We start from the raw sequence: 10629 nt of genomic DNA on the forward strand, positions 1-10629 counted from the left end.
TGCTAAAAGCAGTCTGCACAGACACATGAAGGATGTTCCCAAATAATGGGAGTATTTATCTGTACATTGAAAATATTTAACATTTCCACAGTTTCGCTATTCGTCACTATGCTGACGACCGTGTGTTGTTTGAACAGAAATGTTGACGCAAAGTGTTGGATATCTGCACCACATTTACTGTAAAACAAATAAAGGAAATGTTGAATTTGCTTCGACAGCAAAGGGAAATTGATTAATATGTAGGCAGGCTACCCACAAATATATAATCACGAATACTTGGAAATACTAAGACTTGTTTTTGAAAGGTTGAAAGGTAGTCCGTCTTGAATAGATCTTGAGATATCTCTTCATTTGAGATGAGTGAAGGCTCACATGGTAAGTTTACAATATGCCAGCCTCAGCCAGCCATCATAGGCCCAGCATGATGCTCTGGGAATCTAAAAGTGTGTGACTTTGTGTGTGTGTGTGCCTCTTACAGGATGTGGTTGTGGTAGGAGAGGAAAACTTCACCACTCCCTGCTATGTGCAAATGGACTTGGAGGCATGTCACATCCTGACAGAGACACTGGGGACGTACTGCTTGGTGGGCCAGTCAATCTGCAAGGCAGCCGCCAAGAGGCTCAAACTTGCCGTTTTTGGACCCGTATCCTGCACAACTTTGGACTATCATATCAGGATCTATTGTCTGGACGACACACAGGATGCACTCAAGGTACAGTATTGAAACTAAATGAATTAAAGGCAATAATAAACCTCACACCCCCATATACATGAATGCATTATGAATTATATTTATATTGTATAGATGCAAGCAATTGCCAAGTAGTTTCAATGTCTTGAATAACAGTGAAGGAAAGAAAGATATGTTTGATATTTTAGGCTGATGGCTTTGTTGTGTTCCTTAGTCCACTGAGGGATTTTTATCTCTCTCTTGTACCACCCATGCTTCAACAATTCCCTGGTCATTTGCATCAGAACTACAGTATATAATAGCTTGAAGAGGAGTGATTTTCTCGAATCACAAAGAGAGGTTTTCTCACCTCTAGTTTGCTGGCGGTGAGCTGAGAAGCAGTAAACAAAACAGGGTCAAGCAATGTCAGAATAGCGGCGCTAGAGATTTTAAACAAATTCAAAGCACTGGAGGGACCATCTGATACGGGAGATTAACATTGGTAATTTATGCATGCAATGATAAGTCAAGTGTCAGCGTGGCACACAGCCATGTACACGCTCGCACTAACCTCAGTTTTAACATTTCAAACAAGCAATTGTAGCTTGAAAATACAGCTCAGAGGTGGACTTTTTAATGACGGAGGCTCTTTGTAGTATAATTGATCGGTTTGCGTTATAAAAGGAGAAGTCTCCGCTGTGCATCTACTGTAGAGCTGCCACAGAGGAAGATGATGGGAAGGAACAATTGATTCTTTTGTAAAGGTTGCATGAGGCATACAAAGTCATACTGATAACTTAGTCTTCCATCAGTAAGTTGGAGCGTTTGTGTGCATGTGTCTTTCATTATTTTAATTGTATGTGCGTAGTGAATTATGTTATACGTGTGTATCTACCATGATGCATCTGTTGGGCACGGCTACTTTCTTAGCACTCTCTCTCAACTTGATACACAGAAGTCAATTTTAAAAATATGTGTCGGAATCCCCGCAGGACTGTGTGTGCAATATATTATTAAAACAGCTGCAGCCCAGCAAAATAAAATATGCTGCTTCCTTTGGGTCACAAAATGGACAACAACATTAAATAAGTAGTATCAGCTTTACATTAACCGATTGCATCCATCTCATGGAATCTAAAATACAAAACACTACAATCCACATTAAGTGCAGAACGTCAGCTTTTAAATCTGTCCTGAGTTAGGTCATGGTGGTAGTATCATGACAACTCAAGCATTAATGGAGCATTATTGAGCATTTGAATGCCTCTTCTCAGTTCAGTGCAGTTAGCAGAGCTACATTTTGCTCTGTGATGATATCTTCAGGAAAACGCTGGTGTGTTTCAAGTGTTTCTTAGTGCTGCGTGCTTAACGGAAACAATCCCTGTTGTCTGCAGGTAATATGCAATATATATGAAGGCTTTCTGCAATCTCTAACGCTGTATGAAAAATGAATGGTTCAGTCGGCACTATGGAAGTTAAAGGAGGAAATGTGAAGTTAGTATTGTTTTTCTTTTTTTCTTTGTGGGGTTTTGTGTAGGAGGTTCTACAGATGGAGACACAGATGGGAGGGAAGCTTCTGGATGAGCCAAAGACCCTGGACTTTAAAGACAGCACACACAATCTGAGACTGTCGATCCACGATGTGCCGCACACACACTGGAAGAGCAAACTCATCGCAAAGTATCAGGTGAGAGAGATCTGCACATACATAAACACTTGAAGGTACCCTTTACAATTTACACAGTGTAGTTAAGAATATTCACACCCACAGCAAATATCACAGTTTATAGTACTGCTTACCCGATGCCAAACAAGGATAAACTCTGGTTAGCATTTTTGTGTGTGTAGATGTTTGCCAAACAAGGTAAGGCTCAGTGTCGGTCTTCATTTTGTGTATTAGGCTTTGGTCCAATGAAATGTCTTTACCATTAATTCCCATTAACAATAAGATTTACTCAGATCATAAAAATCCTGTTCCTGACTGTTCCTGTGCTTCCCAAAAACATGTATGTTCTGTATGCTCTTTCCAGGAGATCCCATTCTACCAGGTCTGGAGCGGCAGTCAGAGAACTCTTCACTGCACCTTCACCCTGGAGAAACTGAGCCCGGCCACCTCAGAGATCAGCTGCAAACTGTGTGTGCGGCAGGTGGAAGGGGAAGGACAGATCTTTCAGCTCAGCAACATATTAGAGGAGGTGCGTTTGTAGAAATCCAGAAAAGCACACAGCTAAACGGACACGCTGTTTATTGGCTGTGGACACAAGAAAACTGCAGAAGTCCACTTTCTCTCACACTGGTCTGGGACAGACTGATGGGAGAGAGAAACATATGTAGAAACGAAGATTAACACAGTCACACAGGCAAAAAAAAGAGGCTCCTTCTTCTAAATTCTCCATTTCTGTACATAAGATCCTACAAAGTCAGTAAGTTTTCCCTCCATCCGTCAGACAGTCAGGGCTCCTGCTATAGTTCCCTGACTCTGTTCAATCATTCATACTGGGGCTAGAGGTCACACAACACCAGTGGAATAACTCGTCTTTGATTTTGCGAGTCCATGTAACCACAAAATCACTGAACGTGTGTGTGTGTGTGTGTGTGTGTGTATCCGTGTGGAAACAGTTTTAGTCGAAGGTCAATCCGTTCTTTTGGAATGTCAGCGCTTTGAATTCTCCCATGCTGTTCATGGGTGACAGCGCTGCACTTTATAATGGCTTAACCTTTGTTTAACCAGGTAAGTTGATTTTTGACTGCATCTGGAGGAACAGCTGCAGCAGCAGAGAGGGTTGCACATGTGATGTACTCGAAAATGAGAAGGAAAAGTGTAGATCCAGTTGAAGACATTTGACGAATTATCTTTGCGTGTGTGAGGACTGCGCAATCACACAGTGAAAGAAAGTGTTCTTTCCAGCACTTCCTCATGTGATCCTCGACTTAGTTCATTATGCTTTCTGCCAACTGAAAAAAAGATACAGCCTTATGTGGGGCAGAGATGTGGCTTCGTAACAAGTAACAGAGAAAAGTAGGGCCTCTATGTGGGCCCTACTTTTGGGCCCTAACATTCAATATTTTGTGAAGTGATCAGTTGCAATCCTTTTTAAATAGTTCATACCTAGTCTTACAATGCGATAATCACATTGGATATTTGGCAAGTATGGTAATTTGAGGCGAGTAGCGTCTTGCCGCTGTCATAAGACGCTCAAACAACCTGCCGGAAGCCTCCTGCAAGTTCAACACTAAAAAGTTAAACAGGTTTAAAGCATTTATTATTTCATCAGAGAAACAGAGCTGTCCCTTTGCATCAATCATTCAATTTCCAGCAGCGGAGAGCTTTCTGCTGTAAATTGGGGCTAAGTAGACACAGTAAATAGTAATCATTCACATCCACTGTGGCAGTTGTTGTTTCCTTCTGCCAAGCCACATTCATTAGGCCGCTGCCTCCTTTCAGCCCAGGAGTGGCAGATTAATGGGATGAAGGTTTCGGAAGAGACAGAGAGCGACATCGAGAGCAGAGAGAGAGAGAGAGAGAGAGAGAGAGAGAGAGAGAGAGAGCGCTCGGAAGCAAATCTTTACATTTGCTTCACTCTTGTATTAATTAGTAGACTTATTTGTAATTGGTCACGCCAAAAGCAAGCTGCAGAGAGACGAGCTGAATCCCCGCCAGAAGGACGAAGATAGCTACCTATTTGAAGTTCTCTTTGCCAACGTTACCACATTATGATCCATATATTTCATTTTTAAAGTTTTGTAGTATCGCGCCAATGGATGTGTCTCTGTTCTCTCTACTGAAGAAGTTATACTGTACACACGTACAGAAACATTTCTCCATGAGTTCAACTTTGCCAAAAAAGTTTCTTTTTACAACAATTGACCAGTTTATTTTGGTCTTTCCACACTTTCTAGGAGGTCCAGTGCATTGACACATCCTTGATGGACCCTGCTAGTAACATCACAACCTTAGTGGGACCCAATGCCTTCCGCATTCCTCTATCCATCAGACAGAAGCTGTGTGGCAGTCTGGATGCTCCACAGACCAGAGGCAACGACTGGAGGATGCTGGCACACAAGCTCAACCTTGACAGGTGAAACACACACACACACACACACAGTTTGTATCATGTATTTCTCCTATGCCTCCCTCATGAATTTTACTTTGTTTCATACAATCAGAAAAATATGTATCTTCATCTTACTAATCCTATTAAATATTTTTTTTTTTTAGAAGAGACATAACCACCATAATTGTATGTGACTAATCTTGTTTTCTTATGTATTTTTAAAATAAAAAATAGTTTACTCATGTGTACTGTAAAGCATGGAGCAAAGACAGAATAGCTGCTCGAAACAAAAGTGCACAACAAATCTGCCGACTCGATTTCAACACACTCCATTGCTTTAAACCTGTTTGAGTAAATTCCCACGCACCTCGATAGTGAAGAAGCAATTGGCTATTACATCTGACTCATTTACCAGCAGCTAGTCAGAGGATAATTGGGCTCAAGTGCACATCATTGTTCCAACAGGCAGCCATCTTATGATGGTTTATGCATCTACAAATTCTTGATCATTTGTAAAAGATGGACAGCTAGCCAAATTATTGTTTACGACCACATTTCCGCTAAAAAAAAATCTCTTCAAAGGGAGCATGATAACATGGAAATACCACATTTAATCCTCTCTGCTGTTGTAAATGCCATGTTCATGTCTGTTTTAGTTCAAAATATGACTCATTTCTTTCCGTCACAGTCATATCTGCCCACATAACAGTAAAACTGAAAGACAAAATGGTGGAAACCCGCATAAACACACAACCACACACACACACACACACACACGTACACACACACACGCTCTGACAGAGAGATAAAACGCTGGATCTCAGCCATTGAGTTCACTTAACAGCGGCATGCACCTAATCACATACTGCAGGTAGGCTGAGACTGAAGTGAGAAACAAAGTAATAAAGAAAGTTATGAAAATAGATTCTTGGATATGTAAGAGGAGGGAAAAAAAAACAACTGTGGGAGTAGACAGAGAGACATTCTTTCTCTGGTTGTGTTTAAACAGTACCGGAGTGTGCCCACAGTACAATCACAGGATTTACAGAGGAACAGAGAGTCTCCATTTTATCCCCAAAGGACTGGAATCTGATGGCTTTTTCACTTTCAGGCAGCATTGAGATCTTTGTCACAGACGGATCAGCGTCAGACTTTCCCTCTCCAGCCGCTGTGTTCTTGACTGTCTACAGCTTTAGCATTTGCTGTTCCTGTGATCACTGTTGTCTGGACTCGTGCAACTTCAGAATACATCTGTTTGATATCAAATTCTTATTTTGTGTATATGTACGACGAGAGCTCCGTGAAGCAGGAGGCAAATTCCATGTCTGTGTAAACGCACATGGCCAATAAAGCTGATTCTGATTCGCATTGTGTATAATTACAAATATTTGAAATTGAACATACTGTACATATAGCACCTTGCCTAAAAAGTGTTCACCTGTCACATTTAATAAGTCCTCATTTGCCACATATTTGATGTGTTTGGTCCCTCTGCTCCGCTTGAACGCCTCCAGGTACCTGAACTACTTTGCCACCAAGTCCACTCCGACAGGTGTGATCCTGGATCTCTGGGAGGTCCAGCACTTCCCGGACGGAGACCTCAATGAACTGGCCGCGGTGCTGGAAGAGATGGGCCGGCACGACGGCAGCCTCGCCTCCATGACTACGGAACACTGCTGAAGCGATCACCGTGACCGCGACGAACCTCTGGAAGACGATTACGAGCAAATCCTCGACGGTTGATGAAAAAGAAAGTTGTCGCCATGGTGATTGAGCATCGGTTAAACGCCGTGGTAATCATGCCTACGTGGTAACAGGACGACGAGAAGCGCTCGAGCCGGTGCTCGGAAACTATGTGTGTATCTTTGTGTGTTTATTAGAGCAACGCTTTGCCGTGTGACTGGAGGAGACACAGCCCGACCCACAACACAAATACAGTCGATCAGGAGCAGACAAAACCAACACACATCTGGTGTAATGCGCCTTGTTTTTCTTGTTGTTACTTCATACTGAACAAAGAGAAGCAGAGAAAAGAAGCAGCAGAAGTACTGACCTTGACAACCTCTCTAGGACTGGAACAGAGTCATGAAGGGAGGGAAGCTAACCGGATTACAAACCAAGAAGAGAAGTGAGAGAGAGGAAAATGAGAGTCTGAGTCAGAGACAAGACTCTTTAGTCTAAACTAAGGGAGAGGGTAAGCTGATTACGACGTAAACTTAGACTGATGGGAGAAGCTGCAGGTGGACATCTGTACAAACGGGATGGAAAACAGATAATGAGAGAGGGGAGATACAGAAGGGATCCCTCACTAGCGAGCCTTGGCTGTACTTGTCTTGCCAGTACAGTTTCTTGTCTTTATATCGTTTCCTAGGGAAAGCTCTATGTATTCTGTTGTCCATATGTGTGGATCGTTTCCCGCTATTAAGGGTCCTGACCAGAAACAAGACCAAGACCACAGGTTTCCTCTTTTTTAGCCGACGTCATAAGTGATGCTTAAATTGGTCGTTATTTTAAGTAGCGAGTTTGTGGCTTTCCTCCAACACGCATGTGGATATTGAGACGCAGGAAGTCGAGAAGTATGAAGTCAAAGGCAACTGGACTTACTGTCCACTTGCCTTTAACTGGTGCCTCGGATTTTCTGACAAAAGATGTCCAAAAAGTCCAAAGATGACTCCTGATGGATTCAAGTGAACACCTATTTTTTGTTTCCCATTTTTTTAGCAGTGTGTGACAGTGACAGTGTTCATTTAGAGGTGCATTCAAGAGTCCAAACAGATGAACGGGGCAAAGATGCAGACTGTCAGCCATTCACTCTAATACATAGTATATTTTCATGTTTTTTGTTTTTTTTAAATTGAAATCAGCATTTACACTTTTTTTGATATCTATTTTTTGTTCAGGTAAATGAAAGAAAACGGCAAAACACTTTGTTGGTGCGTTCACCAGGATCTTCGAGCAACAAATGCATTCCTTAATTACAATCAAGTGTTAACTTGTGTTGCTGCTCCCTTCCTCCCTCAAGAGGAGGAGTTTAGTGCCGGCGCAGGGTGGGGAATTCCAGCCATGGCGAGCACATTTGGTGAACCACAACCTCAACTCTCCAGGAGTGTCTCTGATAGACGAGACCGGCTTGTTTCTGGACTGAGTCCAACTCAGAGGAGACTGAAAGGAAGCAAAAAGGGATGAAATAAAAGATAAAACACTTTTTAAAAAGAGTAATACACAAACTACCATAGTATTATGTGAAAGTGAGTTCAATTCAGCTGATATCATTCATTACCGCTACATGTACGCAATATACTGATTTTATCAATCATATTTTAATTTACTAAAATATATATATATAGCTTACACATATGTATTTCGGACACTATTTTTGGTTCTCGTCACAGGATGTCCGTGGTGTTGTCTGCCGTCAGGCCACATGGTCACCACCATGACTTGATCATGGTCACTAGCACCATCCAGTGGCTTTTGGAGAATAACAGCATTTACATTTTTGGATTGTCTGAAATGTGTAAATACATTATTATCATGTTCATTCTAATGACCTTTTAATATCATACTATTTTTGTCCAGTGGTCATTATTGTGTTATTTACGTTGACATTATTTTCCTTGCCATATTTATGTTGTTATAGGTGTGAACTGTATGTAACATATCAGTTAGTTGCCCTTTATTGAAAACAATGTTCTGTCAGCAACTCACATTCCAGCTCGTGGTGTATCTGTTGAAAAAGTTGCAATTTAGATCTGAATCTCAAGATATCAACGTATGGGGCTTACTGTATGTACAATGAAGTGTAATATATTTGTGTTTTACAGAACATATTGTGGAGCAGGGCTGGCTTTCTAACGAATGCGTGGACACGGGTCAACAGTGTCTGACTAAGAGGTGAAACTCCATCAAGCCAGCTTTGACGGATGAGAAACAGCCTTATTTTTAGTGACTTTTGAATAGCTGTCAGATGCCCCTGAGGACAGGAACTCTACTCACCATGTAGAAGACAAAATTAACTTTCAGTTCAAAGGGATTACATGTAAAATATTGAAAATCTGGAGTTAAGATATTTCTGCTCCAAACTCTGGAGAGACGCCATATGAAACGTAACATCAGGTAGGAGATACCGAGGAGGCAAAGGAGAAGTTCAAACCGGTGCAAAAGGTTAGCCCTTTACGTCTCCGGGACAGTCGTCACCTCGCTTGACAAACTTTGAGACGAAAATGTGACACATTGATTTCCTATAAATACGGGAGTGAACAAATCTGACCTCTTGTATCGGTTTAAAAGCAGTTGAGTCACGCAGGCCTCAAAATGATGAATCTTTTCATTTCGGACAGCCTTATTAACGAAATCAGAAAAGGTGAATGGTGACATGACGGAGTGGATGTTTTGTATGTTTTCAAATGTAACCATAGATTTCTATCATTTCTGAGGATTAAAGCCTAATACATCAAGTCATCAATTTAGTATTTGTCAGAACAAAATATCAACCCAAAGTTCATGACAGGGTCTCATTCCTACATTTCTTAATAACGCAAATGCAGAATACAAAATCCAATTAGAACTGATGAAACGTAGCAGATTTGTTGAGAAATGTAAGTTACAGGTTACAGTGTAACTAACATGTGATCCTTGGCATGTTGAGTCTCCAGTTTACCAGCAGGACAGACTGCTTGTTACTGGAGTAGACTGGGAATGGGAGCTTTCATTGGAGGGTGGCAAACATTAGACCTCCGCAGGGGGGATCCTGTGAACATGAAGAAAGTAGTGTTAAGATATCAAAGTATGTACAAAATATTTTGTATCCACAATGTGTACAGTTGTGTACTGTCAGCTATATTTGGCAAATTTGAGAATATAAAAAGAGCAGTACAGTTAGATACTAGTTTGTATGTTTCTTTCTTTTTTTGTAAAAGCAGTGTCTACTATGCAAACTTGGCATTGGTTATCATGATAGCAGTCTATAACTAGAGCTGTGCTTGTAAGTGCTTTTTTATTTTACTATCAGGGGTGATTTGTTTTGGTTAGTGTGGGGTAGTGATGGTCCACTTCTGCTAATTCTGGCACGCTTCATGAATCTTGCTCAATCTTGCTGAATGCTCGCCTCTCTATTTCCTCTAATTGTTTTCTGTACAAAGTGTAAGAAAGAATTTTTAAGACAATTAATAAATTATATTTATAAACAATGCTGAAAATGTGTAGCGCCTATGGTGGCTTATTTCTCCAGAAACATTCTAGGAAACGGCTTGAAACTTTGCTCCTCTCATACGACAGTAATATGGCAGCGTGTACTGCGAGGTCCGAAATGTCCGACTGGGATTAGAGAGCTGGTTCCTTTTGAGAATCCTTTTTTGACAATTTTGCATGCACAATGACATAATGGCATTGCCGTATCAAGTTTCGGTTTGTTTGGGACCACAGCCACCGCAGAGAGGAAAATAAATGCTAAAAAGTGTGGATAAGTACTAAGCCTGAGGGGGACAAACCATATTTCATTCTCTGAGAATGCTGCACTGTGAAGAACACATCTGTGTTAACATTGGATGGAGGCAAATTCAGGGTAAGCAGCATGTGACTCTTGAAAAAAATCTGGGGGGGGATTTGAACATATATCACGAACCACAGTTGGCTTTTATAGATTATGTAGCTTGTGAGGCTATTTGATAATAGGCTGTTATGGTGATATTCATAGTAGAATTGTTAACTTGAATAAAATCGTTTTGGAACGTGTACCTCGTCACTGCATTTGCAGGAATATTTGGATGCAAGTAGCGCATTCTTTTAACTGTCTTACCGTGTCCTTCACTCACGCAGACACCATCTTACACAGCAAAACAAAAAGCCTTGCCTGTATGTTATCATTTCACCCAACAATGTATCAGGAATCGATAAAAAAATAGG

General features: G+C 41.2%; 1 protein-coding gene across 2 annotated transcripts in view; it reads left to right on the forward strand.

Annotated features, from left to right (window-relative positions):
* The window catches only part of unc5ca (unc-5 netrin receptor Ca), a 170751-nt gene extending 160784 nt beyond the window's left edge, over positions 1 to 9967 (forward strand). For both annotated transcript variants that reach the window (XM_068604871.1, XM_068604873.1), the window contains 5 exons: positions 479 to 712; positions 2208 to 2357; positions 2701 to 2865; positions 4571 to 4749; positions 6240 to 9967. In XM_068604871.1, coding sequence (XP_068460972.1) covers positions 479 to 712; positions 2208 to 2357; positions 2701 to 2865; positions 4571 to 4749; positions 6240 to 6405 — 894 coding nt within the window. In that variant the 3' untranslated portion in view covers positions 6406 to 9967. The remainder of the gene's footprint in view (positions 1 to 478; positions 713 to 2207; positions 2358 to 2700; positions 2866 to 4570; positions 4750 to 6239) is intronic.
* Positions 9968 to 10629: the final 662 nt, after the last annotated feature.

Source organism: Clinocottus analis, unplaced genomic scaffold (assembly GCF_023055335.1).
Source record: "Clinocottus analis isolate CAN_PGR_092001 unplaced genomic scaffold, fCliAna1.0.p SCAF_7, whole genome shotgun sequence".
NCBI classification, from domain to species: Eukaryota; Metazoa; Chordata; class Actinopteri; order Perciformes; family Cottidae; genus Clinocottus; species Clinocottus analis.